The sequence below is a fragment of the Mauremys reevesii genome, linkage group 14, assembly GCF_016161935.1.
Source record: "Mauremys reevesii isolate NIE-2019 linkage group 14, ASM1616193v1, whole genome shotgun sequence".
In the NCBI taxonomy this organism is placed as follows: domain Eukaryota; kingdom Metazoa; phylum Chordata; order Testudines; family Geoemydidae; genus Mauremys; species Mauremys reevesii.
The window spans coordinates 82,964-102,817 of record NC_052636.1 but is presented as its reverse complement, the minus strand read 5'-3'; the positions used below and the strand labels follow the sequence as shown (position 1 = coordinate 102,817).

General features: G+C 52.9%; 1 protein-coding gene and 1 non-coding gene across 2 annotated transcripts in view; both read right to left on the bottom strand.

Moving 5' to 3' along the window:
* Positions 1-1,980: 1,980 nt before the first annotated feature.
* Positions 1,981-19,854, bottom strand: part of LOC120381811 (zinc finger protein 850-like) — a gene marked incomplete at its 3' end in the record, with an annotated part of 70,289 nt that continues 52,415 nt past the window's right edge. The window contains exon 3 of the mRNA XM_039499947.1: positions 1,981-2,951. Coding sequence (XP_039355881.1) covers positions 1,981-2,951 — 971 coding nt within the window. The remainder of the gene's footprint in view (positions 2,952-19,854) is intronic.
* Positions 10,797-10,868, bottom strand: TRNAM-CAU. Its single transcript has one exon. It is a non-coding gene; the product is annotated as a tRNA-Met (tRNA).

The following is a 19,854-nucleotide window of genomic DNA, read 5'->3' as shown; positions in this document are numbered from 1 at the left end:
TCTCACTGGGAGCTGGCCCCACACCCGCCCCTAGGAGAGGGGACCTGAAGCTCAACTTCAATCACAGAAAAATCTTCCCTGAGAAGGAAGGGGACAGCTTGTTTTAAAGACCAGGTTTGTGTTTGTTCCTGCTACATACGGAGGGGCTGGGTAGTGCTGATTCCAGCCCCCAGACTCTGGGAGGATAAGGAACAAATTCAGGCTGCCAGTGACCGCAGGAGGGAGATGATCTTTTGACAGTGACAGATGCCTCGTCCTAAAGGCCTTTATCTTCCTCCTTCCAGTGACTGTTTGGTACAGGAATGCAGCCCCCACTCCTGGGTCTCTCCTGGGGAAATAATGTTTCTGTGCAAAACACCAAAGCTTTTAACAGAAAGGAAGAAAAGGAAATGGCCACATGATGGGACTAGAACATAAGGAATGAAACACAAGATCCTTCTCCCCTGTGCATTGACTTTTAACCTTGTTTGTGGTGGTGTTGTATCCATGTTGGTCCCAGGGTCCTCTGGGGCGCCGGGCATTGGCCAATTTCGGGAGAGTGGGCTAGATGAACTGGTCTGACTCAGTGTGGCTGTTCTTATGTTCTAACTGCTGGTTATGGAAGAGACGACCTTCCAGGCTACACAGAACTGAAGAAGGGTGCTGAGTTAGCTCCACAGCTTGTCTCTTTCACCAACAGAGGTTGGTCCTCTGCAAGCTCTTACCCTCACCCGCCTTGTCTCTCTCGGACTCTGAAAAGTGTTTTCTCTCCACTCCCTTTGGAGAGAAGTTAAGTTTCCCTTTGGGCAACTATCAGGCTGAAGCAATTGTATTGACTGTGACACTAGAATGGAAGATTTAATATTATAAATAAATGAGTCTAAACCTGAGGTTCTGGTTTTCACATTGGTTTTTCTAACTCAGTTCCCAATTCTCTTCTAGAAAGGCCTCCAGGACGCCTGCCCAGCCCAGCAAAAGTGGCCAGGAGAAAGCCCACACTGCTGCTCTTTCAGGTACTTGAAGGCTGCTATCAAATCCCCCCTCACTCCGTCAGTCCCCAGTCTGTGGCAGTGCCTGGGATTCTTGGGTCCTAAGTGCAGGACTCTGCACTTCTCCTTGTTGAACCTCCTCAGATTTCTTTTGGCCCAATCCTCCAATTTGTCTAGGTCACTCTGGACCCAAACCCTGTCCTCCAGCGCTTGGATTCTTTACATGCTTTCACAGAGCAAAGAGCACATGTTCCATGATTTCATAGGGCAGAGTTTTGTGCTATCGGGAGCTTTCCCTGTGTGGATTTGACAGGTGGATCAACACAGAGACACATTGTGACCCTTCTCAGGGTGCTGAGGGCTGTGAGTCTCCTTGTTGCCACCTGCCACAAGGAAGAGGGAGTTTTGCATTTGGCAGCTGGATGTTCGTGACCAAACTCACCAGCCTGCTGGAACTCAAGGACCCGCCTCTGAGCTACAGCAGCCATCTTAACCCTTGAGTTCCTTCAATGTGTCCCCCTCTGGGGTCCAGCCCGGATCACCAGATACTCGGTGAAATCCCAGATCCTCTCTTCCCCAAGTATTCCAGGTTACTAGTTTTACTGTGGACCATTGCTACTGTATCTCACACAGCACCTGAGTACAGTTATCGAACAAGCAAAAAATTTATTTAACAACGGATAGAGATTTAAACAAACAAACGTGAGTGATGGAAACCAACTGTTACCAACTAAACAAAGGCAGAAAATGATAGAATAGAAAGGCCAGCACAAAAAACAGAGAGAGGAACAATAAGATACTAAAAGGACAATGGTTGGAACTTTCCATTTCTCTCAGTCTTTGGATTGATGGGTACTAGAGCTGTAGCAACGGTTGAGGAACCAGGGTAAATTAAATCTAAGGTTTGAGCTGCTAGTGAAGCATTTCCCACACTCACTGCATTCATAGGGCCTCTCTCCTCGTGGATTGTTTGATGCCTAATAAGGTGCGAACTGCGATTGAAGGTTTTCCCGCACTCAGTGCATTCATAGGGCCTGTCCCCTGTGCGGATTCTCTGATGTCTAGAAAGGACTGATCTTTGAGTGAAGCTTTTCCCACACTCACGGCATTCAAAGGGCCTCTCCCCCGTGTGGATTCTCTGATGTTGAGAAAGGTTTGAGCTGCTAGTGAAGCATTTCCCACACTCACGGCATTCAAAGGGCCTCTCCCCTGTGTGGATTCTCTGATGTTGAGAAAGGTTTGAGCTGCTAGTGAAGCGTTTCCCACACTCACGGCATTCAAAGGGCCTCTCCCCTGTGTGGATTCTCTGATGAACAGAAAGGGCCGAGCTGCTAGTGAAGCATTTCCGACACTCACGGCATTCATAGGGCCTCTCTCCTCTGTGGATTGTTTGATGCCTAATAAGGTGTGAAATGCGATTGAAGGTTTTCCTACACTCACGGCATTCATAGGGCCTGTCCCCTGTGTGGATTCTCTGATGTTTAGAAAGGTCTGAGCTGCTAGTGAACCTTTCCCCACACTCACTGCATTCAAAGGGCCTCTCCCCTGTGTGGATTCTCTGATGTTGAGAAAGGTTTGAGCTGCTAGTGAAGCATTTCCGACACTCATGGCATTCAAAGGGCCTCTCTCCTCTGTGGATTGTTTGATGACTAATAAGGTGTGAAATGTGATTGAAGGTTTTCCTACACTCACGGCATTCATAGGGCCTGTCCCCTGTGTGGATTCTCTGATGTTTAGAAAGGTCTGAGCTGCTAGTGAAGCTTTTCCCACACTCACTGCATTCAAAGGGCCTCTCCCCTGTGTGGATTCTCTGATGTTGAGAAAGGTTTGAGCTGCTAGTGAAGCATTTCCCACACTCACGGCATTCATAGGGCCTCTCTCCTCTGTGGATTGTTTGATGACTAATAAGGTGCGAACTGCGATTGAAGGTTTTCCCACACTCAGTGCATTCATAGGGCCTGTCCCCTGTGTGGATTCTCTGATGTACAGAAAGGGCTGAGCTGTGAGAGAAGGTTTTTCAACACTCCCTGCATGTATTTTTCTCTTTTGCCTAAGAATATCCTGCTGTGTTGTGATTTCCGTGAGGACCTTCTGAGTTCCCCAACAGGAAATAAATTTATCCACTTTCTTCCCTGGCTGGTTTCCTTCATCTGTTTTTGGTCTGTGCTGAATCTCCCAGGATTTTCCCTGCTCATGACTCCTGGACACATTCCTTTTCCATCTTTGAGATAATGCTCTGTTTTTACCCACTGGCTCAACATTTTCAGGCTGAGAATTCTGCTCCTCTTTCTCACATGCCATTGCATCACCTGCTGTGACAGAGACAGAAACCTCAAACAGGGATGGAAAGGGGAAGACCAAACAAAAACAAGTGCTGAAGACAGGTCAAATAAAAATCAGGAGCTGAACTCCCCCAAACTCTTCCCCCAAATAGGAGAGAGAGGAGGGGATGAATTCAACCTTCACATCCCATCCAAATACGCAGGGGGAAGGGAGGAAGCTACTGCCCGGTGTCTGCTAGGATCTATTGGAAGCCATGAACTATATTTACCCTGAGGATACGACTCCTGCTACGGACAATAATGAACTGAGAGACCTCCCCAAGGGCTTTGTTGGGCATTCCAGATGTTTTCTTCAGGCACTTACAGATTCTGAGGTGGTTTAATGTTTCCTCACCTGTGCAGGAAGATCTCAGGATCTCTCTTTCCTCTGAACCCTGGAGGTCTGGGACCCATGGCTCTTCCCCTTGTTCCAGCTGGGAGATCACATCACGTTGGAAAACTAGAAACCCTGCTCAGATGAAAGAAAACAAAGGAGTTCAGTTGATTTCATAAGACTTGGTCATAAAAAAAACATTCTATTCATTTAACTTCAGTGCTTAGTGTGACCTGGTGGGCCAGGGGCAGTTCTCACTGAAAATGCCAAAGTTAGGGCAGGCTGAAAAAGGGAGACCAGATGCTCCCAAAACTGATGGTTAACACTGAAGTTAAACTCACTGACCAATCACCAACTGTGCTTCTTATCCCCCACATGGGTTATCAAGAAGCTGAAAAAAGAAATCACACGGCCCCCTTTATTCCATCCCAGTTCTCTGGCTCCTAATCAGCACCTAGGTCCAGCACAGTGAGAGGTTATTTAAAAACTCTGCTCACATAAACAAAGTGTTCCTCTGACCCCAAAGGGTCACAGCCACATCACCAGGTCAGTATAGGTTTGGATATTACCAAAAATTCCATCCTTCCAGACAATCCTTTAGCATCTAAAGTAAAGGTTTAAAGGAAAGAAAGACAGAAAGAAGTTAAATGGGAAAGCAGTCAGATACATTACAAAATGGATATATCAGGTTCTTAGCAGTATTGGTGAGTTGCTGGCTTGAAAGTCCGTCTGGAACACATCCATAGCTTGGATGGGTCATTCAGTCCTTTGTTCCAGGGTTCAGTTTGTAGAGAAGTTGCTCCAGAGGTAGGAAGGGGGATTGAAGACAAAATGGAGATGATGCAGCTGCCCTTTACATTCCTTTTGCCATGTGGCCTGTACTTCCTGTGTCCCAAACACAAGCTTCACAGCACGTGGCATGGAAAAGCCTTGAGGTCTCATTACACAGGCATACCCCGGCATGTCTTGCTGACTCAATAGGTGTATCCCCTTGGTCCTTTCCATGGGCTCATTGTACAGATGATGACCCTGAATGGGCCATGAAACAGGCTAGGCAGCTATGCCAATATGTCTGGGGGTGTCACCCAGAAACACTGCACAAGTCTGGAAATACAGATATACCCTACATATCTATAACTCACAATACAAAGGTGATACAAACATAGAAACAAAATTATCATACTTGGCAAATCATAACATTTTCACTGACACCTTACATGGCATATCTAGCATGATTCATTGCAATTTTATCAGATTATATTATTATTTTATTATTAGTACCAAAGTGTCTCACAATTCCATACAGTGTCACACTTGGTAAACCAGTGAATTTCCAGGACCAGTTCCCCAGGTCCTTGAAGATGCCGAACACTGTGCTTATGAGGGACTGAAATACCCACATATCTTCTGGGATCACACACACAGACACTGTGTCAGTCTGTAGAGCAGTTTTTAAACTAGGAGATGGGGGAAAGCCTACTGCTGCAGAGGAGCGTGTGGATCGGACACAGACTTCTCTTAGGGGAGAGTCTGATCATAGAGAATCTCAGGTTATAGTCAGGAGCAGAGGAATGAGAAGTATAATGTAGGGGCTGGATCAGATGATAAACAGTCACATAAAAAAGAATCTGGCACATCAGAAAAAGGCAGGCTAATAAACAGGGACAAGTTTTTAAAGTGCTTGTACACAAATGCCAGAAGTCTAATAATAAGATGGGTGAACTAGAGTGCCTTGTGATAAAGGAGGATATAGATATAATAGGCATCACAGAAACCTGGTGGACTGAGAGCAATCAATGGGACACAATCATTCCTGGGTACAAAATATATCGGAAGGACAGAACAGGCCGTGCAGGGGGAGGAGTGGCACTATATGTTAAAGAAAGTGTAGATTCAAATGAAGTAAAAATCTTAAGCGAATCCACAGGTTCCATAGAGTTTCTATGGATATAAATTTCATGCTCTAGTAAAATATAACATTAGGGATCTATTATCGACCACCTGACCAGGACAGTAATAGTGATGATGAAATGCTAAGGGAAATTAGAGAGGCTATCAAAATTAAGAACCCAATAATAGTGGGGGATTTCAATTATCCCCATATTGACTGGGAACATTTCACTTCAGGACGAAATGCAGAGATAAAATTTCTCGATACTTTAAATGACTGCTTCATGGAGCAGCTGGTACGGGAACCCACATGGGGAGAGGCGACTCTAGATTTAATCCTGAGTGGAGCGCAGGAGCTGGTTCAAGAGGTAACTATAGCAGGGCCGCTTGGAAATAGTGACCATAATACAATAGCATTCAACATCCCGGTGGTGGGAAGAACATCTCAACTGCCCAACACTGTGGCCTTTAATTTCAAAAGGGGGAACTATACAAAAATGAGGGGGTTAGTTAGACAAAAGTTAAAAGGTACAGTGACTAAAGTGAAATCCCTGCAAGTTGCGTGGGCCCTTTTTAAAGACACCATAATAGAGGCCCAACTTCAATGTATACCCCAAATTAAGAAAAACAGTAAAAGAACTAAAAAAGAGCCACCGTGGCTTAACAACCATGTAAAAGAAGCAGTGAGAGATAAAAAGACTTCCTTTAAAAGTGGAAGTCAAATCCTAGTGAGGCAAATAGAAAGGAGCACAAACACTGCCAACTTAAGTGCAAGAGTGTAATAAGAAAAGCCAAAGAGGAGTTTGAAGAACGGCTAGCCAAAAACTCCAAAGGTAATAACAAAATGTTTTTTAAGTACATCTAGAAGCAGGAAGCCTGCTAAACAACCAGTGGGGCTCCTTGACGATGAAAATACAAAAGGAGCGCTTAATGACGATAAAGTCATTGCGGAGAAACTAAATGGATTCTTTGCTTCAGTCTTCACGGCTGAGGATGTTAGGGAGATTCCCAAACCTGAGCTGGCTTTTGTAGGTGACAAATCTGAGGAACTGTCACAGATTGAAGTGTCACTAGAGGAGGTTTTGGAATTAATTGATAAACTCAACATTAACAAGTCACCGGGACCAGATGGCATTCACCCAAGAGTTCTGAAAGAACTCAAATGTGAAGTTGCAGAACTATTAACTAAGGTTTGTAACCTGTCCTTTAAATCGGCTTCGGTACCCAATGACTGGAAGTTAGCTAATGTAACGCCAATATTTAAAAAGGGCTCTAGGGGTGATCCGCATTTACAGACCGGTAAGTCTAACGTCGGTACCGGGCAAATTAGTTGAAACAATAGTAAAGAATAAAATTGTCAGACACATAGAAAAACAAACTCTTGAGCAATAGTCAACATGGTTTCTGTAAAGGGAAATTGTGTCTTACTAATCTATTAGAGTTCTCTGAAGGGGTCAACAAACATGTGGACAAGGGGGATCCGGTGGACATAGTGTACTTAGATTTCCAGAAAGCCTTTGACAAGGTCCCTCACCAAAGGCTCTTATGTAAATTAAGCTGTCATGGGATAAAAGGAAAGGTCCTTTCATGGATTGAGAACTGGTTAAAGGACAGGGAACAAAGGGTAGGAATTAATGGTAAATTCTCAGAATGGAGAGGGGTAACTAGTGGTGTTCCCCAAGGGTCAGTCCTAGGACCAATCCTATTCAATTTATTCATAAATGATCTGGAGAAAGGGGTAAACAGTGAGGTGGCAAAGTTTGCAGATGACACTAAACTACTCAAGATAGTTAAGACCAAAGCAGATTGTGAAGAACTTCAAAAAGATCTCACAAAACTAAGTGATTGGGCAACAAAATGGCAAATGAAATTTAATGTGGATAAATGTAAAGTAATGCACATTGGAAAAAATAACCCCAACTATACATACAACATGATGGGGGCTAATTTAGCTACAACGAGTCAGGAAAAGATCTTGGAGTTATCGTGGATAGTTCTCTGAAGATGTCCACGCAGTGTGCAGAGGCGGTCAAAAAGCAAACAGGATGTTAGGAATAATTAAAAAGGGATAGAGAATAAGACTGAGAATATATTATTGCCCTTATATAAATCCATGGTACGCCCACATCTCGAATACTGTGTACAGATGTGGTCTCCTCACCTCAAAAAAGATATTCTAGCACTAGAAAAGGTTCAGAAAAGAGCAACTAAAATGATTAGGGGTTTAGAGAGGGTCCCATATGAGGAAAGATTAAAGAGGCTAGGACTCTTCAGTTTGGAAAAGAGGAGACTAAGGGGGGACATGATAGAGGTATATAAAATCATGAGTGATGTTGAGAAAGTGGATAAGGAAAAGTTATTTACTTATTCCCATAATACAAGAACTAGGGGTCACCAAATGAAATTAATAGGCAGCAGGTTTAAAACAAATAAAAGGAAGTTCTTCTTCACGCAGCGCACGGTCAACTTGTGGAACTCCTTACCTGAGGAGGTTGTGAAGGCTAGGACTATAACAGGGTTTAAAAGGGGACTGGATAAATTCATGGTGGCTAAGTCCATAAATGGCTATTAGCCAGGATGGGTAAGAATGGTGTCCCTAGCCTCTGTTCGTCAGAGGATGGAGATGGATGGCAGGAGAGAGATCACTTGATCATTGCCTGTTAGGTTCACTCCCTCAGGGGCACCTGGCATTGGCCACTGTCGGTAGACAGATACTGGGATAGATGGACCTTTGGTCTGACCCGGTACGGCCGTTCTTATGTTCTTATGTTCTTATAAGCCAGTTTGCGGCCAAGTTTCAATACCTCTCTCGGCAGGAGAGGTCTGAGCAGTTCGCAGAGGCCTGTCGATTTTTCCAAAGCCTGTGAAACGCAACCCCAGAGCGTCTGTTAAAGCGACAGGCCAATGGAGCTGGCTGCTTATTTTATTATTTTTTTTCCAAGGGGCAATTCCAGTTTTCGAACGCGGCTGAACTATTTTTAAGCTCGCGGATGACTGAGGGCAGGGTCCTGGCTCCCTGGAAGTTAGGCCAAGATGGGACCTTAGTGAAATCTGCCGTGTTTCGACCACAATCCGCTACCGCTGCCTGGTCCCTGGGGCCTTCAGGGTTGTATTTATTAACCTCCCTTTTCAGGACGGGTGGGAGGGCGAGGGGTTGAGGCACAGATGCCGCGCACCCCCCTGGGGAGCTACGGGGGGGTTGAAACACCAAGAGCTGCAGGCGTCCAGGTTACTTTCCCCACCTGGGCTGGGTGGCTTCTTGCTCACCCCTATGGGGGTGCGGAGGAACTTGGGGGGACGGGACGGATGGGGGAGCGAGCCCCAGGACATGTGGGCATAGGGAGGGGTGCAGGGTTTAGGAGCACAGGAGAGGACGCATTGCAGCACCAAGTAAGTGCGGCAATACAGCTCTTTCAATACAAATTAAACACTGGGGGGGAGGCAGTGGAGATGGGGGTGTGGGGACCCCGCGGGGGCCAGGGGTAATGGGGGGGGACACCAAAATACAAGTTTTCCCAGGGCTCCGTTACCCCTAAGACCGGCCCCGGTTTAGCAGGTGGCAGAGGGCAAAACCCCAGGCAGACGGGATCAAAGTTACCCCCGATGGGCTGAGCCTCGGTTGCCGAAATTGGGTGGGGGCCAAGGGGGCCTTTTCTGTTTCCCCCACTCGCAGGGCTGGACGTCTCAACCCCCCGCCTCCCAGGGCCGTGTCCCTCAAGGCACCAGGCATCCCCCTGCCTGGGCCCGTTTTCATTTGCAGACCCCTAAAGGAGTGTCTGAAGGGAGGGGCGGACCCCTTTGGAAATCATAGCTCCCCACGGGTTGAAAGCCGTGGTAACGACAACGTTTCGTGGGTAGTCGGCAGACCCCCGGGACAAGGCCGCTCTTCCCAATCTAAGGCCGGGTCTGCTCTTCAAAGCATCTAGGGTTGCGTCCGTGTCTACTCCAGGAGGCCGCTTCCGGTGAAGGAAGCAGCCTGCTCCACCGACATAAGGATTCTACCTCCAAAAGAGACGCCAAAACTCTCAAAACTAATTTAATCCTCCCTCCCCTTTTTATTTTGAGAAACGCTCCCAAAACCATCACTTGGGCTAAGAGTCTTCAATCCGAAAATACATCCCGAAGGAAAAATCTGTGCCTAAAAGAGAACATCCTAATGGCTGAAATATACGCACCAGAACGGTTACAGAGCCTTTCACGGTAGCAGCCCGGTTACGCAAGGGAGTTGAACTAACACCTCTTTCCGTAAACTCACTCTTTCCGAAGAGGAGATGTGAGATATGTCGAGGAGTGGCCATTGCGCTGCTTTAATGCTGCATTAAAAATCGTTACCAACGTTGCCACTCTCGCAGGCTGTCGTGTGAACAACCCGTGTAGTTAAAGCCGGGGGGGCTCTGCATTTTAATTTAATTTTAAATGAAGCTTCTTAATCATTTTTAAAACTGTATTTACTTTACAGACAACAATAGTTTAGTTCTATATTATAGACTTATAGAAAGAGACCTTCTAAAAACATTAAAATGTATGACTGGCACGTGAAACCTTAAATCAGAGTGAATAAATGAAGACTCGGCACAGCACTGCTGAAAGGTTGACGACCCCTGGTCTGTCCATTCTTTACGTGGATTTTCCCCTGTCAAAAAACAGAGAAAATAACATGTTTAAGACATCGTAAAACTGACGACAATCCTTAACTCTTGGTTTTGCAGAGGTCAGGGTGGGACGAGACCTACCCACATGTGCTGCAAAAGTTAAAGCTACGAGGTCGAGCTGGCGGGTGAGGGGAACACGATGACAATACATAAAAGGTTGTCAAAAGAAGGGTGGAGAAAAATGGTTCTTTTTAACCTCTGAGGACAGGACAAGAAGCAATTTGCAGCAAGGGCGGTTTAGGTCGGACATTAGGAAAAACTCCCTAACTCTCAGGGTGGTTAAGCACTGGAATAAATTCCCTAGGGAGGTTGTGGAATCTCCACCATTGGGGATATTTAAGAGCAGGCTGGACAAACACGTCTCGGGGATGGTCTAGATAATACATAGTCCTGCCGCAGGGCCGGGAATTGGACTAGCTGAGCGCTGGAGGTCCCTTCCAGTCCTGCGGCTGTATGTGATTGGAGTCCTCGCCCATCTGTCTCCTTAGAGGAGGGGCCGCGCGGTGGCTTTCTCCCTTCGTTGAATCGCTGTGGAAAAGTAAATGGCAAGAGAATCGGTTCCTCTTTCCTATGTGGGTCAAGGAAAAGCTGCATTAATTATTTCCAGGGCTACAAGTGAAAAAATGGGAACTAGCAGAGGATGGTTTCGATCCATCGACCTCTGGGTTATGGGCCCAGCACGCTTCCGCTGCGCCACTCTGCTGGGTGGGGTTTTTTTCTCCAAAATCTGACATGTTCAGAAGCTTCCTCCTTGCTCTGTCGTGCATGGGAGCCGTGCACTGGTGACAGAGAGAGATCACACGGGACTTGTACAATCTTTTCAAGCAGGTCAGTTTGCACGGATTCTTTTCAGCTACCAACTAATGAACTGAAATCTGAGACGGTTGCAGCTTTAGGCTAACAAACCTCCTATCCCCCCCTTGATTTTCTGTGAGCAAGACACGTTCAGTTGGCTGAAAACCTCGTGCTTCACGGGAACAAAATGTGAATCGTTTTTATGTCGTTTACTAGGAAACGTTTACAACGTGTTTCTTCACCTCACCTGGGTTAGAACCAACTCGAGCTTCCGACAACGGCTTCCAAAAGCCGGTTTGCGGCCAAGTCTCAGCAAGAGAGAGCTGAGCATTTTACATAGGCCTGGCTATTTTTTCAAAGCCGGACTTGTTCCGTGAAATGCAATCCCAGAGCGTCTAAATGGAGCTCACTGATTATTTTATTTTTTTCCAAGGGGTAATTCCAGTTTTCGAAAGCGACTGAACTATTTTTAAGCTCGCGGATGATTTCGGGCAGGGTCCTGGCTCCCTGGACGTTAGGCCAAGATGGGAACCTTAGCTAGCCTGTGAAATCTGCCGTGTTTCGACCACAATCCGCTACCGCTGCGTGGTCCCTGGGCCTTCAGGGTTGTATTTATTAGCTCTCTTTTCTGAAAAACTGTATTGAAAAGCACCGAGGTGCGCACCGCCCATGGGGAGTTTCCATTCTAGATGCTGATTGCAATAGCAATGTAATAGTGAAAAAGAATAAAACGTCTCTCGTTCATGGAGCCACCCTCTTGCAATAACGCTAGTGATGGGTAGTTCTCAGACTTGAAAGCAAATATAAACGTCCGTGGAAAGAAAGGAGAAGGTGGGGGAGAGGACGAGAGGTAGTCAATTATTTATTTTTTTTTGGTCAAGGTCCAGATTGCTTGGTCAAGGTCCAGAATCCAGAGAAACCTCTTCCGCATGGCAAGTGTCCCTGTCCCACAAACGCACACAAAGCTGTGTCTTAGTAACTCGCCCCGGGGCCTACTGTTTAGATTTCTAGCGCATCACATGACAAATAAAAGCAAAGGTCGGCACGGAGTGGACTGCAGCCTGTGTAGACATGGCTTTAGATGTCATTGATGACATCAGGGGTCGGCCACCTTTCAGAAGTGCTGTGCCGAGTCTTTGTTTATTCGCTCCGATTTAAGGTTTTACGTGCCCAGTAATACAATTTAACGTTTTTAGAAGGTCTCTTTCTATAAGGCTATAATATAGAACTAAACTATTGTTGTCTGTAAAGTAAATAAGGTTTTTAAAATGATTAAGAAGCTTCATTTAAAATTAAATTAAAATGCAGAGCCCCCCCCCCCGGCCCGGTGGCCAGGACCCGGGCAGTGTGAAAATCAGCTCCTGTGCCACGCCCTGGTCTGATGTAAAAATAACCTCCAAGCAAGATGTGATCCAGGGGTAGGCAACCTATGGCGCGGGTGCCGAAGGCGGCACACGAGCTGATTTTCAGTGGCACTCGCACTGCCCGGGTCCTGGCCACCGCTCCGGGGGGCTCTGCATTTTAATTTCATTTTAAATGAAGCTTCTTAAACACTTTAAAAACCTTATTGACTTTACCTACAATAGCTTAGGTCTATATCACAGCCTGTGACAAAGTCCCTCCTCTACCTTGGTGGGTCCCTGCGCTCATTGGCAGATTTGCTCACCACAGTCTGGGTCAACTTTGTGTCGGATCAGGCGTTGGGAGGTTTGGGGGGAACCCGGGCCCGGCCTCTACTCCGGGTTCCAGCCCAGGGTTCCTCTCCTCTGGCGTCCCCTCACCTGACTGGAAACCCAGGGGCCCTGATTAGCCTGCCTTGATTGGCTGCAGGGGATCTAATCAGCCTGTTTGCCTTAATTGGTTCTAGCAGGTTCCTGATTCCTCTAATGCAGTCCCTGCTCTGGTCACTCAGGGAACAGGAAACGACTCATCCAGTGACCAGTATATTTGCTCTCTACCAGTCTCCTGTACCCCACTGGTTTGGGTCTGTCACAAGACTTATAGAAAGAGACCTTCTAGACAGGTTAACATGTGTGACCGGCACGCGAAACCTTCCATTAAAGTGAATAAACAAAGACTCGGCACGGCGCTTCTGAAAGGTGGCCGACCCCTGATGTCATCAAGGACATCTAAAGCCATGGCTACACAGGCTGCAGTCCACTCGGTGTAACTGACACCAAGTTGCACTTTGGGGCTCAGGACTGGAACTCAAAACGCCTGTAACAAATTGGAGACTTGGTCTTCCTGAGCCAAACCCCACGGCTGGGGGGTGGGCAGTGAGGTGGCAAAGTTTGCAGATGATACTAAACTACTCAAGATGGTTGGGACCAGGGCAGATTGTGAGGAACTTCAGAAAGATCTCACAAAACTAAGTGATTGGGCAACAAAATGGCAAATGAAATTTAATGTGGATAAATGTAAAGTAATGCATATTGGAAAAAATAACCCCAACTATACATACAACATGATGGGGGCTAATTTAGCTACAACGAGTCAGGAAAAAGATCTCGGAGTTATCGTGGATAGTTCTCTGAAGATGTCCACGCAGTGTGCAGAGGCGGTCAAAAAAGCAAACAGGATGTTAGGAATCATTAAAAAGGGGATAGAGAATAAGACTGAGAATATCTTATTGCCCTTATATAAATCCATGGTACGCCCACATCTCGAATACTGTGTACAGATGTGGTCTCCTCACCTCAAAAAAGATATTCTAGCACTAGAAAAGGTTCAGAAAAGAGCAACTAAAATGATTAGGGGTTTGGAGAGGGTCCCATATGAGGAAAGATTAAAGAGGCTAGGACTCTTCAGTTTGGAAAAGAGAAGACTAAGGGGGGATATGATAGAGGTATATAAAATCATGAGTGATGTTGAGAAAGTGGATAAGGAAAAGTTATTTACTTATTCACATTATACAAGAACTAGGGTCATCAAATGAAATTAATAGGCAGCAGGTTTAAAACAAATAAAAGGAAGTTCTTCTTCACTCAGCGCACAGTCAACTTGTGGAACTCCTTACCTGAGGAGGTTGTGAAGGCTAGGACTATAACAATGTTTAAAAGGGGACTGGATAAATTCATGGTGGCTAAGTCCATAAATGGCTATTAGCCAGGATGGGTAAGAATGGTGTCCCTAGCCTCTGTTCGTCAGAGGATGGAGATGGATGGCAGGAGAGAGATCACTTGATCATTGCCTGTTAGGTTCACTCCCTCAGGGGCACCTGGCATTGGCCACTGTCGGTAGACAGATACTGGGCTAGATGGACCTTTGGTCTGACCCGGTACGGCCTTTCTTATGTTCTTATGTAACTAGGTGTACTTGGTGTAACTAGGGTGACCGGACAGCAAGTGTGAAAAATCGGGGTGTGGGGGGGAAATAGGAGCCTATATAAGAAAAAGCCCCCAAAATCGGGACTGTCCCTATAAAATCAGGACATCTGGTCCCCCTAGGTGTAACTTCCGTCATGCGGAGGGGTGGGGTTTTTTTTTTCCACACCCCCTGAGCGACCTAAATGATACCGACAAAAGTGCTGGTGTAGACACAGCTTGAGCCTCGGAGCAAGTACGTAGAAAAAATTAAAAAGTCAACTCGACACTTTCAGGCAACTGTTTTCAGGCTTGAATGTAACTGGCGTTGACAAAGGGTCTTCAGGTTGGGTGTGTCAAACGAGCCTAGCGAGAGCGAGCGAAACATTTTCAGGCCTTTGGTAGGGTGACCAGAGAGCAAGGGAGAAAAATCAGGGCAGGGCGTGGGGGGGTCAGAGACGTCTCTATAAGAAAAAGCCCCAGATATCGGGACGGTCCCTATAAAATCAGGACATCTGGTCGCCCTAACCTTAGCTTTACGAGTCAAGTCTTTCCAAAAACAAACATTCCCCCCCCCCGACGTGTTAAAACTGGGGCAACTAGGGGGACCAGATGTCCCGATTTTATAGGGACAGTCCCGATTTGGGGGGCTTTTTCTTATATAGGCTCCTATGACCCCCCACCCCCTGTGCTGAATTTCCACATTTGGGGGCTGGTCACCCCATGGCCAGCCCCCCCATCCCCTTGCATCCCGGCCTGATCCTGCAGCCTGGGGTGGGGGGGTGTCCCGGCCAGCCCAGAGCTGGGTTCCCCGCGGGTCCCCACCCCCCTGCGTGGGGCCCGGGGGGCAGGGCCAGGCCCGGGGAGGGGCCGCCCCTTCCGGCCCGGCCCCCGCCCCTTTGTGCGGCAGCGGGGCCATGGCCGGGCCCGGGGGCGCAGCGCGGGGGCTGCTCCGGCCCTGCAGCCCGCGGGGCAGCGCGGTGGGTCCGGGGGGGACGCGCGTGGGGCGGGGACACGCGTGGGGCGGACACGCGGGGAGGGGCCGGGAGCGCGGCTCGGCTGCGGAGCTCGGAGCCGAGGCGGGGCCCGGGAGTGGGGAGGGGGAATCGGGGTCAGAGCGGGGCTGGGGATCGTGGGGCGGTTGGGGGTATCAGTGGGGGAAGAGCGGGGATTTGGGGGTGTCAGGGGCAGAGCAGGAAGATTGGGGGTGTCAGTGGGGACAAGCGGGAGTTGGGGTGTCAGTGGGGAAGGGGGAGTTGGGGGTGGCAGTGGGGCAGAGCTGGGAGTTGGGGGTGGCAGTGGGGAAGCGGGGAGTTGGCGGGTGGCAGTGGGGGCAGAGCTGGGAGTTGGGGTGGCAGTGGGGAAGGGGGAGTTGGCGGGTGGCAGTGGGGCAGAGCTGGGAGTTGGGGGTGGCAGTGGGAAGCGGGGAGTTGGGGGTGGCAGTGGGGGCAGAGCTGGGAGTTGGGGTGGCAGTGGGGAAGCGGGAGTTGGCGGGTGGCAGTGGGGGGCAGAGCTGGGAGTTGGGGTGGCAGTGGGGAAGCGGGGAGTTGGGGGTGGCAGTGGGGCAGAGCTGGGAGTTGGGGGTGGCAGTGGGGAAGGGGGAGTTGGGGGTGGCAGTGGGGGCAGAGCTGGGAGTTGGGGGTGGCAGTGGGGAAGCGGGGAGTTGGGGGTGGCAGTGGGGGCAGAGCTGGGAGTTCGGGGTGTCAGTAGGGGAGTTGGGGTGGCAGTGACGGGGGCAGAGGTGGAGTTTGGCGGTCCCGTGGGGATCAGAGCTGGGGTTCGGGGGATATTCAGTTGGGGGGGGCTCCATGTTCACATCTGGGGTCTGTGGGGGGGGGCAGTGTCTGAAGCTGGTGGCTTCGGATGTGGATGGAGTCGGCCGATACCCAAGGCTGGGGCTGGGGCTGCACCCGTCACTTCCCGGGGTCTGTGTTTCCTCAAACCCGCCCCTTTGGCCATCACCTCCCACCTCGCCTGGCTGGGGCTGACCTAGACGTGGGGAAAGTCTCCGTGGGTCCCGGGGCTCTGCGGGCTGGGGGCCCTGAAATCTGGCAGCTGGGGGGGTTTGCAGCAGTTTGTAACCCCCCCTCCCCCGCTTCTGCCAGGCCCCCCCAGCAGAGCGTCCGGCCCCCCCGCGGGCCCGGGGAGAAGCCGCCGACGCCGAGGAGCAGTGGCAAAGCCAGGAGCTGCTGGTGGGTGGCCAGGGCCCCCCACCCCTCAGGTTTGCCGGGGGGCCCAGAGCCCCGAGTGCCGGTGAATGCAGGGCCCGGCCTGCGGCCTCAGTTGGGACCCCGGGAGCCCAGGGAGGGACAGGGCCAGTTACGGGGGGGGGGGGTGATGCCCTTAGGGGGCAGGGGGCTGCTGGGCAGGAGAGGGTCAGACACGGGGGGGTGATGCCCTTAGGGAGCAGGGGGCTGCCGGGCAGGAGAGGGTCCGACACGGGGCGATGCCCTTAGGGGCAGGGGCTGCCGGGCGGGAGAGGGTCCGACACGGGGCGATGCCCTTAGGGGCAGGGGCTGCCGGGCAGGAGAGGTCCGACACGGGGGGCAATGCCCTTAGGGGCAGGGGCTGCTGGGCGGAGAGGGTCTGACACGGGGCGATGCCGTTAGGGGCAGGGGCTGCTGGGCAGGAGAGGGTCAGAAACGGGGGCGATGCCCTTAGGGGCAGGGGCTGCTGGGCGGAGAGGGTCTGACACGGGGGCGATGCCCTTAGGGGCAGGGGCTGCTGGGCAGGAGAGGGTCAAAACGGGGGCGATGCCCTTAGGGGCAGGGGCTGCTGGGCGGGAGAGGGTCTGACACGGGGCGATGCCCTTAGGGGCAGGGGCTGCTGGTCAGGAGAGGGTCCGAAATGGGGGTGGTGCCCTTAGGGGCAGGGGCTGCCGGGCAGGAGAGGGTCCGACACGGGGGCATGCCCTTAGGGGCAGGGGCTGCCGGGCAGGTGAGGGTCCGACACGGGGGGGCGATGCCCTTAGGGGGCAGGGGGCTGCCGGGCGGGAGAGGGTCAGACACGGGGGCGATGCCCTTAGGGGGCAGGGGGCTGCTGGGCAGGAGAGGGTCAGACACGGGGGGGGGCGATGCCCTTAGGGGGGCGGGTGATGTCGGGCAGAAGAGGGTCCGACACGGGGGGGCGATGCCCTTAGGGGGCAGGGGATTGCTGGGCAGGAGAGGGTCAGACACGGGGGGGCGATGCCCTTAGGGGGCAGGGGGCTGCCGGGCGGGAGAGGGTCCGACACTGAGGGGTGATGCCCTTAGGGGGCAGGGGGCTGCTGGGCAGGAGAGGGTCGGACACGGGGCGTGCCCTTAGGGGCAGGGGCTGCTGGGCAGGAGAGGTCAGACACGGGGGCGATGCCCTTAGGGGCAGGGGCTGCCGGGCAGGAGAGGGTCAGACACGGGGCGATGCCCTTAGGGGCAGGGGCTGCCGGGCAGGAGAGGGTCCGACACGGGGCAATGCCCTTAGGGGCAGGGGCTGCCGGGCGGGAGAGGGTCCGACACGGGGCGATGCCCTTAGGGGCATGGGGCTGCCGGGCAGGAGAGGGTCCGACACGGGGGCGATGCCCTTAGGGGCAGGGGTCTGCTGGGCGGGAGAGGGTCCGACACGGGGGCGATGCCCTTAGGGGCTGGGGCTGCCGGGCAGGAGAGGGTCCGACACGGGGGGGGCGATGCCCTTAGGGGGCAGGGGCCTGCCGGGCAGGAGAGGGTCCGACACGGGGGCAATGCCCTTAGGGGGCAGGGGGCTGCCGGGCGGGAGAGGGTCAGACACGGGGCGATGCCCTTAGGGGGCGGGGGGCTGCCGGGCAGGAGAGGGTCCGACACGGGGGCGATGCCCTTAGGGGCAGGGGTCTGCTGGGCGGAGAGGGTCCGACACGGGGCGATGCCCTTAGGGGCTGGGGCTGCCGGGCAGGAGAGGGTCCGACACGGGGCGCGATGCCCTTAGGGGGCAGGGGCCTGCCGGGCAGGAGAGGGTCCGACACGGGGCAATGCCCTTAGGGGCAGGGGCTGCTGGGCGGGAGAGGGTCTGACACGGGGCGATGCCCTTAGGGGCAGGGGCTGCTGGGTGGGAGATGGTCAGAAACGGGGGCGATGCCCTTAGGGGCAGGGCTGCTGGGCAGGAGAGGGTCCGACACGGGGGCATGCCCTTAGGGGCAGGGGCTGCTGGGCAGGAGAGGGTCCGACACGGGGGCATGCCCTTAGGGGCAGGGGCCTGCCGGGCAGGAGAGGGTCCGACACGGGGGCAATGCCCTTAGGGGCAGGGGCTGCTGGGCGGGAGAGGGTCCGACACGGGGCGATGCCCTTAGGGGCAGGAGGCTGCCGGGCAGGAGAAGGTCCGACACGGGGCGATGCCCTTAGGGGCAGGGGCTGCCGGGCGGGAGAGGTCAGACACGGGGCGATGCCCTTAGGGGCAGGGGCTGCTGGGCAGGAGAGGGTCAGACACGGGGCGATGCCCTTAGGGGTAGGGTGATGTCGGGCAGAAGAGGGTCCGACACGGGGCGATGCCCTTAGGGGCAGGGATTGCTGGGCAGGAGAGGGTCAGACACGGGGGGGCGATGCCCTTAGGGGGCATGGGGCTGCCGGGCAGGAGAGGGTCCGACACTGAGGGGTGATGCCCTTAGGGGGCAGGGGGCTGCTGGGCAGGAGAGGGTCGGACACGGGGGGGCGATGCCCTTAGGGGGCAGGGGGCTGCGGGGCAGGAGAGGGTCAGACACGGGGCGATGCCCTTAGGGGCAGGGGCTGCCGGGCAGGAGAGGGTCAGACACGGGGCGATGCCCTTAGGGGCAGGGGCTGCCGGGCAGGAGAGGGTCCGACACGGGGGCAATGCCCTTAGGGGCAGGGGGCTGCCGGGCGGGAGAGGGTCAGACACGGGGGGGTGATGCCCTTAGGGGGCATGGGGCTGCCGGGCAGGAGAGGTCCGACACGGGGCGATGCCCTTAGGGGCAGGGGTCTGCTGGGCGGAGAGGGTCCGACACGGGGGCGATGCCCTTAGGGGCTGGGGCTGCCGGGCAGGAGAGGGTCCGACACGGGGGCGATGCCCTTAGGGGCAGGGCCTGCCGGGCAGGAGAGGCTCCGACACGGGGGGGGCAATGCCCTTAGGGGGCAGGGGGCTGCTGGGCGGGAGAGGGTCGGACACGGGGGGGCGATGCCCTTAGGGGCAGGGGCTGCTGGGTGGGAGATGGTCAGAAACGGGGGCGATGCCCTTAGGGGCAGGGGCTGCTGGGCAGGAGAGGGTCCGACACGGGGGCATGCCCTTAGGGGCAGGGGCTGCTGGGCAGGAGAGGGTCCGACACGGGGGCATGCCCTTAGGGGCAGGGGCCTGCCGGGCAGGAGAGGCTCCGACACGGGGGCAATGCCCTTAGGGGCAGGGGCTGCTGGGCGGGAGAGGGTCCGACACGGGGCGATGCCCTTAGTGGGCAGGAGGCTGCCGGGCAGGAGAAGGTCCGACACGGGGGCGATGCCCTTAGGGGCAGGGGCTGCCGGGCAGGAGAGGGTCCGACACGGGGGCGATGCCCTTAGGGGCAGGGGCTGCCGGGCAGGAGAGGGTCAGACACGGGGGCGATGCCCTTAGGGGCAGGGGCTGTCGGGCGGGAGAGGGTCCGAC